General features: G+C 44.1%; 1 protein-coding gene across 1 annotated transcript in view; it reads right to left on the reverse strand.

Annotated features, from left to right (window-relative positions):
- The window catches only part of LOC149371467 (vasopressin V2 receptor-like), a 63,881-nt gene extending 48,421 nt beyond the window's left edge, over window positions 1–15,460 (reverse strand). The window contains exon 1 of the mRNA XM_089565701.1: window positions 15,137–15,460. Coding sequence (XP_089421827.1) covers window positions 15,137–15,460 — 324 coding nt within the window. The remainder of the gene's footprint in view (window positions 1–15,136) is intronic.
- Window positions 15,461–17,366: the final 1,906 nt, after the last annotated feature.

A 17,366-nucleotide genomic window follows, 5' to 3' on the forward strand; every position in this document is an offset into this window, starting at 1 on the left:
AGCGGATGCTGATTTGATTCGGCTGCAATACAGCATGTGGCCTTCTGAAATGAACTTCGCTGGGTTTTCTGTCTTCTGTTGCTGGCAGAACTCATTTGCCGAACGCGTCTGTGCGTATTGCCAGCGAGTGTTTGGTGAGCTTCCCTGTACGTACAGTTCCAAATAATTCCGGCACTATAGACAATGCGGGCAGTGGTGGCCGGGCTTCATCAGCGATGGCGCATCTTTTCGTCGCGGTGGCTGTGGTGAAATTAGCGTCTTAAAGCCGAGGACAGGGCATTATTTGTGGCGGAACGGCGGACTGTGCAGAGCATACTTTGAGCGCCTAGATTTTTGTCGACGGGTTGGGATGATGGTTTTGAGTGCATTAATGTAATACTTTGCTTTCCCTCTGCCGGTTTTATTCGCATTTTTCATTCGAACTACAAATGCTAAGAAAGAGGCCTCTTGGGTTACATTTTTCATGTAGAAGCTGGGACTGCAAAACAACAAAAGGAATTGGAACATGAACGCGCAATTTGCTTAGATTTCGTGTTAAGAACTAGAGCATATATATCACAGAAAAAAAAGAATGAAAATTTTGTCCTGTGGTTTCAAAATTCAGACAGAAAACTGTGCTCCATTTTTTTCCGGAATGCATTATAAAATAGCAGCGCAGAATGATGATATCCGGGCTATACAGATGCCGATGAATTTTGAAGGAGACAGCTGTCAGTTCGTGCCATAAAAATATTCAGATTGCTTACAGACTTATCTGCTCACTGTACAGACCATTGTAGTCCTGTCATTGTGTAAATAACAAGCCCAGGCTGACTGAACGGTTGACTGTCAACTTGTTTCCTAAGAAATCATGGCCTCTATTTGCAAACAGGCGCTATCCAAGCTTTTTCGGTGCATTCCAGAAAACCTATTTTAGATTTAATTTCTTTTCCACGATACGGCATCTGATAGGAAAAAAATATTGCCAGACGTCAGCTCTACGAGTTGATATCATCTAAATTTTACGTATATCCGCTCTGTTCGGGCACAGACCGTGCTCTGTTGTACACGCACGCACTGAAATGACTATAGACACCTAATTTTATTGCATGTTTTCTTCTTAAAATTGACGCCTTAGACTTTAGAATGCATGGACCACCGCGTGATATTCGGCTGCAACCGCTATATAATTTATACTTGAATTTCTTTCCTTGTGCTCTTTCAACTTCATCAACCGACCGATGGCTGTGACGTGCAGTTGAACTTTAGGACACGTGAGGGACGAAAAAAACTGCAATATAAACGCTGGTATTTAGTTTTAACTAACTGGAACACTTAATCCAACCTGCTTCAAGAACTAGGATTACAACAAACGACGTGTCAGCAGTTATACTGCTGTTTTTTATTCTGCCTCACGTAACTTTAAGTAAAACTACAGGTCACAGGCATCGTTCGGTTGATGAAATGAAAACCGAAACAGCTTCAACAAGAAATCCAGTTATAAATCATTCAACGACCGTAGGCGAATACCACGGGGGGCTACATGTATACCAATGTCGAGTGCAACGTTTAAAAGAAGAAAAACACAAAAGCCAAAATATGACGTGTATTGTCTTTTAAGTTATTTTGACTGCTTTCATAGCATTCAGGGCTGCTTTCCTAGCATCTATCAACTGGGAGGCCTGTTGAACCCAAACTTAATCATATATCTCCTCAATTTTCTCGCTTAATCGACTTTCAAGGGCCAGGAACGCTACCAACATAGCAGACATATAGGTTAGCGTGTCTTCTGAAATATACATCAGAACTAGTGAAAAAAAATCTCGTGTTTCTCGTTAAAGAGCAGCCAAAACAAACGAGGATCGAACGAAGTTTACACAGAGCAGCATCGTTAGCTGAGATTCTGAAAGAAGCGTCAGCAAGTAAATACAGAATCCTCCTACCTCTTTCCACGTGCTTGGAATGTGAATAGGTGTACATATAAATGCGAATAAATGTAATGTGCCATCATTTTCCTGCGCTGTTTCTCTTAACAAATTCGTTAATCATCCAGCCTGGTGGACATGCAGAGGAAATTGATGAATACAAAAATCACACCAATAGACAGAGGAAGGCACTCATACTCCCCCGTCCTGATCGTCCGCACACTATTTAAGGAGGCGTGCTGCTTTCCTAATTTCCTCCACTGTGCTCAGAACCTCGCACTCGGTAATTGTGTGCTTTGTGACGGCGGCAGCATCAAACTCTCAGGCGGGCCCAATTCATTCAGGACTCCGCTTCACTCCTAACAGCCGTGGACAAGGCCCGACTCGGAGTGATAGAGAGCGGGAGATGGCAGGTGAAAATTCAATGACAATGACCGGTGCCGTTCTGATATGCAGGCTCTTGTATTTTATGTCCAGGTTTGTTAAAAAATTTATTTCACATAAATGTGGGTTTGTTGGTTTGCTGCCACTTTTATTTGTGTTACATTTATTGTTGTCACGCCACGCAAAACTAGAACCCCCCCCCATAGGACGTCTAGCCGCTTGAACCATAATCATACCATCCCTCGCATCAACTGTCGCACGTTAACACTCAGTTCTTTTTTCCCGCACGCAACAGCATTATGGAATGCCCGGCCAAACACCATTGTATCATGCACTAATCGTAAATCATTCCGTGAAATACTAAAAGACCATTTTTCGTGAGAGCAATCTTTTCAGTTATATGTTGCACTTTATACATACAATTGTCTTTACTTTTTTATATCATTCCTTAGCCTGTCTTTACTCATGTGTTAATTTTTTTTCCACTTCTTACATACGGTATAAGTTTTTCGGCGCCACTGACCTGCTGTACATTCTTATTCCTTTTTTACTGTTATTTTTTTCTTTCTCTGTAGTGTTTTTGTCTTGGTTGGTACAAATCTTTAGTTTCCTCCCCCCTTATGTAGTGCCCTCGGGCCTTTAAGGAAAAAATAAATTAAATGAAATGAAATTTACATAAAACCTCGCGTTAAAGACTGTCTGCACCGCATTTTTAACGCGATAGCGTTAGATTTCCTAGTACTGCGGATAGTGCGGTGTCGTTGTCGTCGGCGTAGTGAGTGAAAAGTGCCGGAGACGCAACCTAGGTGGACCTCCTAGGTCACGTGACCTTGCGGCCCCCTTCACAGTTCTCCTCACCGCAATGTGAGCAGAGTGACCATCGTGGCGGGTGGCAGTTAAATTAATCATTGGTCGTAAGAGGTCGCTCGGGAAGAGCAATTGGGTCACATAAGCCCCCACAGGTGGCGGCACATGCTTTCGCAGAGCAATGGCGCCTCGCTTAACTGCAGCACCTCTCTTGACCTGGAGTGGTATGGGGACTGCCAAGGACATATCTCTGTAAGGTTGAGAATAACCAATTCCGCATATATGGACATTAACTCATTAACGCTATGGCGTCATACCCTTAAGTCGGAGCTTAGGTGTCCTCCTCGTTTTTTCCCCACATATTTAATAAAGTTACGGCAATAGACGAACTTAGGTTCAGTCTTGGAACGAAATTTCGCTGAAATGACCGGCTGTGATTAGGACCATCTCTACACTGTTCGGAATAAATACTCAAAAATAGCGTTTTGTGCTGAGTAAGAGGACAATAAGACACCGAAGTTGGCTGGTAATTAGCTGGAGAGCCTTAAAAAATAAGAAAATGTATCGTTGACGTGCTCAGATATTGCATCCATCGTAAAAAGCAAAACCGGTAAAGCTAGTCAAGCAACACGCACAGATGACACTGCTTTTCTAGAAACTTAGTTTACGAAGCAACAGTAGAAAATAGTCTGCAAAGTGGTACTGCTGCACTGCGTTGTTTTTATAGCTTGTATTACGTAACAGGCGGCACAGAACTCAGCAGTAACGTCACGCAAATTAAGATTAGCTGTGGAATAAGTGTGCGCTGAATAGACTTAGTAAATATATTTCAAAAGTCATGAGCCACTAGCCTGTGAAAATGTCTTACTTCAAGCTTTTCTTGTCGTAGCATTCATCACGATGGAGTGCATTCTGTTTGTCGTTTTTAACTAACAGCGTAACAAGAAATTACGACATGTACTTAGCAGTTACGCGAAGCTCTGACAGCAGAAGAAACAGCACTCTTAGGTTCTACGGTGTGAAAGCTCATGTCAACAGGCGACAACGGGAGCGACTAACGAGATGACGGGTGGCGTAAAGAGTGGATTCCTAATCTTAATTGAGTGATCATAATTAATTTTTGTTATGCCAGACACAAAGAGTTATTCGTGGCTTTCAATCGCACCGTGAGAGTAGTTAGGCAATTTTTCTGAGGTTTGGGGTCCCTGCGAAGCACGGGTGACTGTGACTAATTTGTCTGCTGGATAAGTGCGACGTAGCTGTGCTTGCACGTGGCTGCAGAGAATACAAGCCCGAAAATAAGCTGCACTAACCAAAACTTAAGCAGAAAGAAAAGGAGCTAATAATGGTGTAATTAGGCATAGCAAAAGGGATGTTCATTCGCATGTAATACTAGAAAAGAGGCTAACGAAAGAGTGGAATTTACTGCAGCCTCGTGGCGCACGCAACGCAGCAAAGAGGTGTAAAGCGCCAGTTTGCTCTTCATGACACCTTGGCGGAGCGAGTTGTAAACATGTCTCGCATTGTAATAAAGGCGTAATTACCCATTGGCACCCACCTAGGTGCAGCCATGCGACTACTATACGGCTCCTCATTTCATGCAATGAAGGATGCACGAATGTGGCACTCATGGTAGCTTGTGCCTTGAAGAGACGCCGTGGACAAATTAAAGTTGGCCTGTATCTGTACCCTGCCGAATTCTAACCAAAAAGTTGCTAATTTCACTAGAAACGTTAAGAAGCTAGAGAACTACAGGTGGTGAGCTCACCGGACGATTTCTAAAAGTTTATTGCGCGCGCCGACAGTAGCTTTTTGAATGCAGAACTATGCAGTGCGAAAACCGTGATCATCGTGTATTTGTTTGTGTAGACATCACAAGTTTGAAATGAATGGTGAGAACATTTTTAAAAGCATTTTTATGCAATCATATATACAAATGCGCCTTGTGCTTTCGCACAAACAGCAGCATACCAAGAAAGAACCGTAAATTCAAATTATAATAAGAAACAACAATGCGTGAAGTTGTCTGTCATTTAAGCATTCATAATTGAAAAGTGCGCAGAAAGCGAAGACGGACTACGGAAGAACAATATACGCTTACTTCCCAACATAATCTTAGTCAGACCCAAGGCAGGGGCTGGTCGACTGCAACGAGGAAAGAAGCCGCTGTAGGTGATTGTACTGAACGTTCTGCCATCTTCCTCGCTCAGAAGTGATGGCCCGAAATGACATATCTGATTCGTGAGTTTGGGCAGAAAAGCAAAAAGGTAAATGAGAAACCTTGGACTATTACACAGCGCTGGGCAGCGAGAGCGAGTTCAATTCTTCTAAAGCAGCACGTGCACGTTCTTTGACTTTGTGCGGCTGAGAGACACAACCTTGAAGATTTTTTTCAGAAGCCCCATAGGCCTTTTGACACAAGAGTTCCACTGACATTATAACAAAGAAATATTTGTCTGAAGCAAGGACATGAACAGCAATGAAATAAAATAGCTGATATAATTTAACTCTTTTGGATGAGATAAATTTGTTCTTGGTATCCAGCGCTGAGACAGCCAATAGAATATTGCTCTTTCGGAAGAGCTAAATTCACTCCTGGTGTCTAGCGCTGCGTAAAAGTCGAAGGGTCTTCACATGCAAATATTTCTTGTTTTATTTCAAAACTCCTGAATCTAATGTGACATTTCTAGATCATCGTTTCCGAGCGAGGAACCTGACAGCACGGCGTGTCCAGTAACCTTACACATCCTTCTTCGTTGCGGTTGACGGACCCTTCTCTTGTGCGTAGCTCGGGTCTTCTTGTGAAGTGAGTGCTTGTGTCGTCTTTTTTAATCCGTCGCCTTGACTTCGTTCTTAGCTAGGAACACCTATGAACTTGTACAGCTCGTCGGGTCAATTTAACATCAAGCCATGCGACACATACGTATAGCCTGTCAAAAAAAGATTTGTGTGCCGTACACTGCTTCGGTCTAGAGTTCTTAGGATTACAGATTGGCTGCTCTGACATAACTAAAGTTTTCGGCGCCCAGAAATTTGGTCACCCAGAGCCATTTCGCCGCCCAGAGCTGTGATAAGCACCCCAGTACGTGGCTAACTGCGCAGCCTTAACCGTGGAGGCATTTGAGCTAGACTGTATATAATGGCAAAAATTTGACGCAAAGAGATTATTACTTGAAGGTTGCAGTCATATATAACCTTCCCAATAATCACCAACAGCCCATCTACATCCCCCGCACGACAAAGCCTTCTCCCTTTAGTCTCAAATTGACGCTGTACTCCGCCAGGTGAAATAAAAATAACTTTCGCACTTGAACACTGGCGTTAGATTTCTTGTATATTTGAAACGCCAGTTTTTATAAAATGGTACTGGCCGTTTGGTTACTGTAGTGTGCGTGGTGTAGCATAAGAATACCGCAACAAAAGCTCGTTCCCATCAATCAACTTCGCTCAGATGCTTCAATACTTGTCTCAAACCTGTTAGAACAGAACCGAAAGGTACTGTTGGCAACAGGTATTCAGGAGCCCGTTTTGAAAGCATCTCTCAGGTAAGTGCGGTCCCCACTTGCCCCTTTCAGTGTGTGCCCTGTGTACCCTGTTATAGTGATGGCCTACGGACATAAGAAAACGTGGTCTTCCTTTCCTCTCTCTGTCTCTCCATTCCCCTTTCCGACGTGTAGGGTAGCATACTGGGCATAACTTAGTTAACCTCTCTGCCTTTCCGGTTATCTTCCTCTCTCTCTCACTTGCCAACGTCCGGCATGCGACAACAACATTGCCGACCTCTCACGTACAGCTCAAAAAACAAGCAGGTTTACCAAGTTAGTCCAGCTCACAGTTTGTTGACGGCCGCTCTAACTTGGAAATTAGTTACAACAAATTTGGGTGAGGTAGCGTAGCTCGCAGCAACTTGTAGCTTTTATCACACTTTCTGGAAGACATGCTGCATGGACAAGAGAAATCATTTTTTTTCTTTTTGTTTGAACTCTCTCAGCTGCTTATTTCGTTACCTGTCATCATTTTTCGGCCAGGTCTATTACGTAAGCAATGGGCACTTTCATTCTGTTCATTTTACTTTTACTTTGTCTACCCTGCACGGCGACACTGGCTTGGTTTGTGTGCAGTAGTTATCGACCAAGATCTTAACGCCCTTTTTTCTGGCTTTCTTCAAGAGCATCGGTTTTCCATCACGTTGAGTGCTAAGAGGACAGCTTGTCGTAGACGTGAAAGCACAAAATGCTGCACTGCGCCATTTTACTTGCTCATTGAGCTGCGCGGATGCTGGAACAAGTAAGAGTTGGCAGAAGGATTTATGCGTCCCTATTTAGTAACGCAACTAAGCAGGGTAAAGAGAAGCGTTTAACGAATGGTAAAAAAATTTGAGCAGTGACTTAGCTCTTGTTAAGCCTGGATATACAAGCGGAAAGCTTCAGTTACGCTTGGTTTGACGTCATGGCTGTCGCGGTTCGCGCACAATGCACTGGGACCACCGCGATAACGGTGGAGGCGTTCGGCCGTCCACACACTACCTGTGCGGTGGCGGAGGAGTAGACGGAAATCGGCGCGGTTAAAATTCAGGGGGCACTTCCGCTGTCTAAAGTGCTGCAAGGCGAAAGCGTTTCCAGGCGCAGTGTTGCTAAAAATAGTGCTTTAAGACAAGCAGTGGAGTGGAAAGGGAAAAATAATCGAGTAAAAAGAAAACGTTCATCGTCCCAGAATAGCAAACTAATTATCTAGCCTCTTAACCGAGAACATTTCTTAGATCCTAATTAAGTGGAAGTGGAAGCTGAAAGCTTCCACTTCTTTAAACTTTCAGCTGTTGTATAAGCAGAAACAGAAGTTTTGTTCGGTGTGGTAGGGTCGGTGGTTCAAAGCAGAGTAATGTACTGAAATTTGGCAATGTATGTAAAAAGCAAAAACGTGGCTTTGTCTCCTCCTTGTATTAATTATCATATTTTCTCCACAGCGCTGTGCCTTGTTTTGTAGAATTAAGAAAACTAGAGATGGAGAAAGCCAGAAAGAAAAGGCGAAGAAACCGCTACAAAATTTTAAAAGTGATGCAAAATAAACCCACTCACACCGTAAAAAGCAGCTTTATAGAAGAGGTGCTGGAAGCCAAAGAGAGGTGTGGCATTGCTAATCACCCGTGGTTTTTAAACAAGCTCATTTGAATATCATGGGGGGAACGCATGTGAGGGCACTGAGGGACTTGAGGGCTCAAAATATTTTGTACAAAACTTTTACCGCTGACCTGGGAGGAAAGAATTCTGGCCGAGAGTCTATTCAAGTGCTTTTCCGAAACACAAGGTGTAGTCAGGAATATTGGGGAATTCCGTATACACTCAAAAAAGGCCTTACTCGGCTATAGGCCGCTCCCCAAAACTTGAGAGGAGACAGCTTGGAAGAAAAAAAAAACATACTCCAGGAGCTGCTCCATTTCCCCTACATGTAAATTTCATTGCGTGGCACGCTTTTAAGAGAGCTGTGAGTCCTTTAAAATAGAATAGACCTAGAATAGAACCTAGAATATAATAGAATAGGACCAGAAGTTGCGCTAAGCCACCACCACCGCGATGCACTATGGGAGTTGTGTCATACACTGGGTTGCAGCCGTGTCGGCATGGCAGCGTTCGATGTACGTGAACGAACTACCTTTAGTGCACAGTGTTTCGTTGCATGTATGCTTAATTTCTAGGGTAAGCGGTTCCCTACGATCAGCGCCAGGTTTCGTGTCAGCGGCATCGACTAGAAGGCCCTGGATTTTACGTTATCTACAAAAGCAGAAAGGTCCCCAAAAGAGCGCGCAGTGCCACCATAGAGAGGCGGGTGACGAAGCTCTACTGAGCGCATTTTCATGGTCTCAAGCGCCGCTATATCAAGAAGTGCTTTTTAAGGGCCGTTGAGAGCTTCTAGATATAATTAAATTGTGCTAAGGACGTGGTTGGTTTCACCTGCACGCTGTTGCGTCAGGTCGTCTCTGCAGCAATTTCTGCCCTGTTTAAGAATGTGGTGAAGAGGGGTAAGTTTTTCTGCCATATTCTGGACTCCACGAGGCGTCATCGCTGGAAGCCTATTTTTACTACTCATATCTCATGCTGGCACAGTTGCGATAGTAGGTTTACGATTGCATGGAACGAGAAAGCGTGGCGATAAAGGCCTGTCAGGGAGGAATAACTCTTAGGATATTGCTGCTTATCAATTTTTGACCATACATAATGATGGTCTTTTAGCGACACACCACATTTTGTCGAAATAACAGCTTGAAAGGTAAAAAAAGGTCAACGAGTTGGCTATAAGTGCAGCGATGTTGAATCGTCATGGGCTGTAGCAAGAGGGGGGTTTAGCATGTTCAGGATAGTCTTTTAGGATGGTCTTTTAGCGGCACACCATTTTTGTCGGAATAACTGCTTGACAGATAAAAAAAAGGCCAACAAGTTGGCTTATAAGAGCAGCGATGTTGAATTGTGATGGGCTGGGGCACGAGGGGGGTTTAACGGGTTCAGAATAGTACTGAGAAACCAAGTCAGTCGCATGGCAGGAGCCCTGACCCTTAAATTATTCAAAATTAAAAATAACTAAGTCAGTGCTACAACGGTCCATTGAGAAGACCACTGCGAAATTCACGAAAATAAAGGCTATTAAAAAATACGCAAGAGCAGCATTCAAAGTCTATCCAATCCTTTCCTCTTTTCTCAATTAATTCAGGACGCGTTGTGACAGCTTGTTTAACTTTAATGCATAGTTCGCTCTTACTGATAAATTTTCTGGCTGGTAAGCTACAGAATACTAAGTGAGTATATTTACTACCCATTTATAACTGTAATAAGATCGGAAAAACAAGCTTTTAATGTTATTTCTTTTTGCAATAACAACAAGAAATGGAGAAATAAAGATAGTTTTTTGTATGGATGAGTGCTTGGATGGACACTGAGGAGCAAATAAAGTGACAAGGAATGCGAACATCGTTTGAGAATCTAGAAAAACGTGTATCGGTATGCGCAGGAATGTCCTGCTCCCAAGCTGCGCGCAAGTTGTGAGCGCCTTTTTATCGCCACCTGTAGCATTTCAGACACGAGGACTTGAGTCACAAGCGCAGCATCGCTGCCGCGAACATCCCACTCTCACGTCACAGCAGCTCAGTCCCCCACGCAGCAGAGGTAATGGCCCAATATTGGAAATGTATTGGCAAAGTCCGGTACCGCAAAGGGCTACAGAGAAACCATCCATTTGCAGTATTGGGCCGATTACTTGCGCTGCTCGGGCCCCTCTCAGAGCTCCACACCGTGCGGTCCGCAAAGTACTCCCCCCCCCCACAAATCTCTATTAGTGACTTCTCTCATTGTTTTATCTCAGCTAGGAAAAAAAATGCTGAGATGTAAAGCTTCTGTGATAGGACGTGAAGTCATTCAAGGCGGGCTGCTGAGATGGCGGCTTCGTTGTGTCCGCCAAAAAATCACCCTATCATAATCTGCCCGGAAAAAATAAAAGTTCACATTTACCTCGCATTATTCAAATCACATTTAAACTATTGCTCGCTTGTTTGGGGAATAACCACGATCAGTAACATTAACGCAATTTTCTTTCTACAGAGAAAAAAAACTCTACGTAATATTGCTAATGTATCGTACTAGCATCCGACAGAAGAATTGTTTGGGAAGTATAAAATAATAAAAGCAAAACATTATTTAGAATTTCGCTTACTGCATACTTTCTTTTTCGCAAACAATGCCCTTCAAACGTTTTTAAAGAGTAGCGCAAGTTTACGTAAACAAGAAAAGCGATGGTCGTACTCGCAGTTGTGACAAATGGTTTGTACCACACCGGCGTACTGATTATCTCTGTCAGTCCCTACAGTACCTGCTTCCATTACTTCTGAACGATTATCAAAAGAAGGATGTATATTTCGAGACCTACAGTAAAAAACAACTGCGACACTATTTTGTAACCCACTAAACAACCTGTGCACAATAATCAGGCTAACATTGTAATAAAGTACGACTGACATATGTGAATTCCGCAATGTTTTCTGATGTTCAGGGTGAATTGAGGCAGAACGCCGATAACCTGTAATTATCATGAACAACGTTAGTCTTGTACTCTATAGTTGTTCGAATGATTGTTTGGAGATGTGTATTCACACTGTAATTTAGTCTGTAGCCACTGCTGCCTTGTATGGGCCTCCAGGTACCTTTCAAGCTGTCGTAGAACAGCTTTTCGCGTGGGGGCCTTCAACCTCGAGTTGAAAAATAAATTAATTGAATTAAATTTAGACTCTGTATTCAGGGTGGATGGTAACGATCGACTAGCTCGTCTGTTCTTAGATTTTCAATTCAGGTTGGCTGGGGACACCAGACACCCTGACTTCAAAGTTAATGAAAGCAGAAAGAACGGAATTGGAGGGAAAATGACTTCATTTGCAAGGGTAAATAGTAACCGGTCCCGAGCAGTGGCGAAAGTTGTAAGCACGAAGAACCTTAAAGGTAAAGAAACCTACAGACTGCGTAGTAGAATAAATAAGTTCCTTCGTAATATACTTGCAAATTTGTTCTGAAGAATTTCAGGCGGACGGCTCGAAAATCACAAAAAGTGGGACCCTTGGATAATCGATTGGGTAGTAGTCCTGGTAAAAGAAGAGGAGAGTTCAAATAACTTGTGGGTTGTGAAGACTTCCTTTCCTTGCCAACCTTCAGGATTTGGTGGTCATGTTTCTCTAAAAGATGATTTTAATATGGACTAAAACTCACACGCAATGCGCGCTCCAGATGACGTGCCGTGTTTAGCAAGTGGCGGTATTGCTACCACTAGCAGCATGAGATAACTTTGATATTGCAGGATGCCGGTGCATGCTCTAAGAGTCACCGATGTCAAAGGGCCTCAAAAGTCAAGTCACGCCCACCACGGGAACCATGAAACCATTCGGCTTGCGAAAGGTCACCCCTACCACCACCAACTTAGACTGGCTTGACTCCAGCGTGCCCCGATAACGTCAACTCAGGATTCGTATGCCCGTAAAGACCATCGTGCGTGGGGTGTAATGGACATGTCGAGCAGTCTTGAGAGACAAAGAAAGAAAAAAAAAGGGAAGCGCAGGAAAGAGTGAAGAGGGAAAAAGCACTGCATTGAAGTGGCTGCTGTATTGTTTGTCCTGCGTTGTTTGCTACTATCCGCTTTGCTCCGTGCTCGCTTTCTTTGTTTTTGTTTGGCCTGTCATTCAGACGAGTAGACCCGTCTATTCGTCCTGACTGTGCCGAGTCCAGCGTGGCTAATGTGAAGAGTCTTGTAGGCATGCGTTTACGCACACTCATAAATACGCAAACTGTTTACTTCGGACTAGCGGGATTCCAATGAATGGCTACGTATATCATAGGTTTTGCAATCTCGAAGAAAAAATGGTTTGGTACTGCACATTAGAATGCAGTGAAACGGTAGAAAGGACGACGATTCAGATCGGAAGCAGCAAATGGCTGGAAATTTGTACCATCCATAATGCGGGATCGAGTGCGGATAACACTCAAGCTTTAAAGAAGGGTGGCTGACTAAATTCTAAAGAAAAGGCATTCGAGCTCTATCGACACACCCATATCTGTAGTGCTTAAGTTACTCTCTTAGAAAATCCTAAAATGAGTGAACACATGAACCGAGAACCTAAAAGCCTTTCGATAGTAAGTAACAGTGTGTGTCGTCAGGGTGGCTGACGTTAATAATTCTTGCAATTTAGGCACAGTTATGTCAATTCTTGGTGTATATGATTCAAATAGGTAAGCTAAATTCAGAAACTCACCGGTTGTGCTTTTGCTAAGGTAAGTAAAGCAGAGAAGAGGAACAAAAAAAAGATGTTTCATTGAATAGAATCGATTGTGCTTACTGCCCTGCGATGGGGAACGATGAAATCCACAACGGTACTTTTTAGACCTTCCTGAGGGAAGCTGACATGGACGGACCACATTTTCTGAATGACAAAATTCGGCCGGCTGCTCTGATGTCGAAGAAGGGCAATACGTGGTCGTACTCGGCTTTATAGATGCAGCGAAAGTGCATACCCTGGGCCTCGATTTCTGCTGGCTGTAGGGCTGTGGGAAAGAGAGCACTTTTTAATCCGCACCGTGCTGTTAAGAGAGTTTAAGCAATATAATGGCGCTGTAGGCGAGTTATTTTTGTGCGATCATTGTTGTAAAGGCCAACGATCATTACGGCGTGAAGTATAACGTCATTTATTGACCTATGAATAAATGCTCAAGAAGTCTGTGAACAATAGAAGAAAATATTTAAAGAAGCTAGATCAGAATTATCGGATCTCTAGTTAAAAAAGCTAGATCAAGATTGCGGCATCTCTATGTGTGCCGCCGCATAGCGAGCGCTTCCCTGTCCCCCAAATTCTGCTTCATTAAAACTGCCTGTTAGGCGAGTTTGTTGTTCATCTTGATGCAGAAGCGTTTATAGCGCAAGAGACACGGACAAGAGAGACGAAACCCACATACAAGCGCTAACTGTCAACTGGCTTTATTGGCGGAAGGCCGCACCTTATATAGGCCGAAGGGTCTGGACGGAAATGATGAAAATAACAACAACAACAAAAACAAAACAATGGTTGTCAAAGAGCCATCAAATCAAGAACGCATGCGCGGGTAGGCAAGAGTATCGAACTTCCACCGAATCAACAGGTAGCTGCATTAAAGAAGTCAATCTCAGCCTGGAAAGGAGATAAAGACGGTTTGCTGTATCTCTGTTCAAGAATGAGATTGACTTTCTTAACGCAGCTACCTGTTGATTCGGTGGAAGTGAGATACCCTTGCCTACCCGCGCACGCGTTCTTGATTTGATGGCTCTTTGACAACTCTTGCTTTTTTGTTGTTGCTATTTTCACCATTTCTGTCCCGACCTTTCAGCCTATATAAGGTGTGGCCTTCCGCCAATAAAGCGAGCCAATAAACAGTTAGCGCTTGTATGCGTGTGTTTCGTCTCTCTTGTCCGTGTCTGTTTGCGCTATAAACCCTTCAACATCAAGTTCTACTACTGATCGCTTAATAGAGAACCTCATATCATGCCAAAATCGTATATGTGCCGCTGCACTGGCCTCTCGCTTCAAGTTTGCAGCCTACGTGCTGGCGCTATCTTTTCAATCTAATTTTTTCTTCTGCGTGCCACTGAAGAGCTAAATATTTGAACTGCCTTCCCCATCCCATTATCGTCATAACCTTGCCATCGTCATTCGCCGATGTTCAACTACTCACTTGTACACACAAAGCATACTTCGCATTATTAATTTTCTTTTACAGCTACGGCTATTAAGCGCCCTTTCTGAGATTTCGAGTCGGTGTGGTAGTAGTGGTCGGCGCAGCCGGTTGACGGTTGCATGGCAATCACTGGGGGGCTGGTTACTATGGAAGGACGAGGAAATTATGGGAACTGGAAAATCCGCAACCGGAGTCTGGGAACCACCGGAACAATGCGGAGGTAGGTTACCGTAGAAGAGGAGGGCATGGCGAGTGTGAGAAATGTGCAACCGGAGGGTTCTTGCCTAGGGGACCACGTTCGGGGTGGTAACCACTAAAGGTGGAGGGCACAGCGAAAGCGTAAGGATACGTTACAGGAGTCTGGTTGCCGCGGTAACCACCTGGAGGTTAGTTACCATGGAAGGAGACTATGACGAGAGTAGAGTGAGTAACCAGAAAGTGGTTACTGCGGGAACAATCCGGAGGGTGGTCACGATCGAAGGGGGAGGGCGTGGTGAGAGCGGAGGAATGCACAACCGGAAAGTGGTTGCCACGGGATGTTCTCGGAGAATAGTTACTGTAGAAGCAGGAGAGAGAGTAGTAGTTCAACAGCTGTCGCTGAATCTAGTGTTACACAATGACAACCATCCTGTTTGTTTTTTTATAGCTGATTTTATCCATTATTTAATACCCCTCCTAAGGGCCGGGAAGAAAATAAACTAAGATGAGACGAAGCAAGGAAGAAATTAATGAAAAAAAAAACACTGAGTTGTTCTTTCGAAATGTGTTTAGACAAAGGAAGGAAATCGTATGAAACGAACCCGTACGCACCTCGAAGAGAATCTCGGATGTCTGCGTGAACAGGCCTACCGCCAGGTCCCCAACCGCCAGGTGCAAGATGAAGAGGTTGACACGCGAGGAAGAGCGCAGGGCGCCGCGTGGCCTCGCCAGCACAGCCACGATCGCGGCGTTACCCGCCAGTGTGACCAACATTATCACCGACAGCGTGGCGACTCGCTGCACCAGCGGGCCGTCCCACACCGCCGAGTCCGGGAATATGACGGTAGCCGCCGCGGAGTCGTTGCCGGGACTCGCCACTGCTCCCGGAACAGGTACACCCCCCAAGCCGCGTTCGCCGCAGGTCTTGCTTCCCATTAGGCAGCTGGATGCGGCTGCACCACGTAGCACTGGTTTCCAGTGGTTCTCACCATGCTGTACGGCTCAATCGTGCAGGGCGGTGCCCCTACAGACAAAAGACAAGAGAGATTCTTGAAAGCTTTTCTGATGTAAACGCGTTTTGTGACTGGACAGCATAGCGTTTGCTCGCTGCTGTGTGTGAGACACTGTATATTGAAGAAATAATTAACTATTCAACCATATTGGCGCTCAACCAGCTGAACGGCTCACCAGTCCAGCGACTGAGCAGCACCCGCACAATGGGTCATACGGTGGTTTTGCGCAAGAGCAACTTTTAACATCAAACGCTTCTATCTCCCATTCTCTGCATAGTCATGTGAACGTAGTTCAAAAACCACGCTGACACCAAAGCTGAAATTATCAAAAACTTTCAGAAAATTCCCCTCCTCAGGGTGCGAAGCAGAAACACTTTCACATCGTAGTGTCGCAAACGGGATTTGAAACAACAGCGGCTTTAATAGAGCCGCTTTGTCTTATAATGCTTCGGACCACTTGGCAGCAAGGGCTCGCGCTTTGTTCTGAACAGCATATTTCTTCTGCTAAGGTCGGGTACATCTTACAGCTGCAGTCCCCGCCGCGCAGATTTCCTCCTTGACGAAAAACAGACGATATTAAGGCTGTCCTTTTTCTCTAAACAAAAATTAGCCATGAAAAAGAATTTTAAGCTCAAGAATTGTGATGCCTCTGTCGTGTATGAAACAGTCAAGCATAAGAAGCTGATCTTGTTTACTGCTGGTATTGGACAGCGCAGCAATACAGGATACCGCGGACCATGTCTCATTGTTAAAAACTGTTTTTTTTTTAAAGTTGCATCCTATTATTGCGACAAAAATTGTTGTTATCGTCGTCATTATCGTCATTCTATTCGTTCTGCAATTCCAAATGCTTCGAGACAGTAGTGTTGGAGCACTGGCCCTGCAGTTGAGATGTAGGAGTTCAGAGGTAAGAAGGTTCCTCTCGCCAGAGGGAGGTTTGTGTTGGTGCACATAACGATGCGAAGGCAACTAAGGTCGCCGACAGCACCGGTAAGCAGGGATAAGACGGGATATGAGCTCATTGCTCAGCGTGAAAAGGAGAAGTGGCGGAAGACAGCGGTATGCGAAGACCAAATAAATAATAAATAAATAAATAAATGTAAACAATAAATAAATGTAAAGCGCAATTTTTCTCAACGTTTAAAAGTTTTTACTTTAAAAACATTTAGAGATACGCCAGTGCGGCCTGTGCAGGTGGATTATGCAGGAGGGCGGAGATTATGTGCATAACAGAGCTAAATAATTGCACAAACGATTGAAGAAAATAACTAATCAACTTTTTATTTTCAATATATGGTGGGAGGATTATATTGCGAAATTGAAGGCCGTTAACATGTAAGGTGAGGATTTTCATAATCAGCAATATGAATCGAAATATCGAATATATAAAAAATTGCGCATCTGAAAACTCGCTTAGTTGGATTTTCTGCATTGCATTGACCACTGATTAAGTGTTGGTAGTATTGGGTGTTAGATTCCGTTGAAGCGACTGTTATGCGATTTGTATTCTTCATCACGCAGGAAGAAAGGAAGCTGAAAGAAAACAAAGCACACCGGCTCTGGCAACTTATTTTCAGAGAAAGCCTTATACCGTACCCACATCGCCGAAACAAAGCACTCTCCAGCCAGACATACGGCTCTAAAGAAGCTTTTTGGACGCGCAGTCTTCTCTTTCTCAACTCCGCAATCTTTCTCTCTGTTCACCAGCTGGAAGCACAGATGTCCAAACTGACTGTCACCACCCCTTCCTTTTTTTTTAGAGGTTCACAGGTTGCAGGTTCTTAAATTTCTTCACATGAAATACTTGCAACAAAACCACTGAAATGCCA

This window comes from Amblyomma mixtum, chromosome 1 (assembly GCF_055824585.1).
Source record: "Amblyomma mixtum isolate Tamu chromosome 1, ASM5582458v1, whole genome shotgun sequence".
Classification (NCBI taxonomy): Eukaryota; Metazoa; Arthropoda; class Arachnida; order Ixodida; family Ixodidae; genus Amblyomma; species Amblyomma mixtum.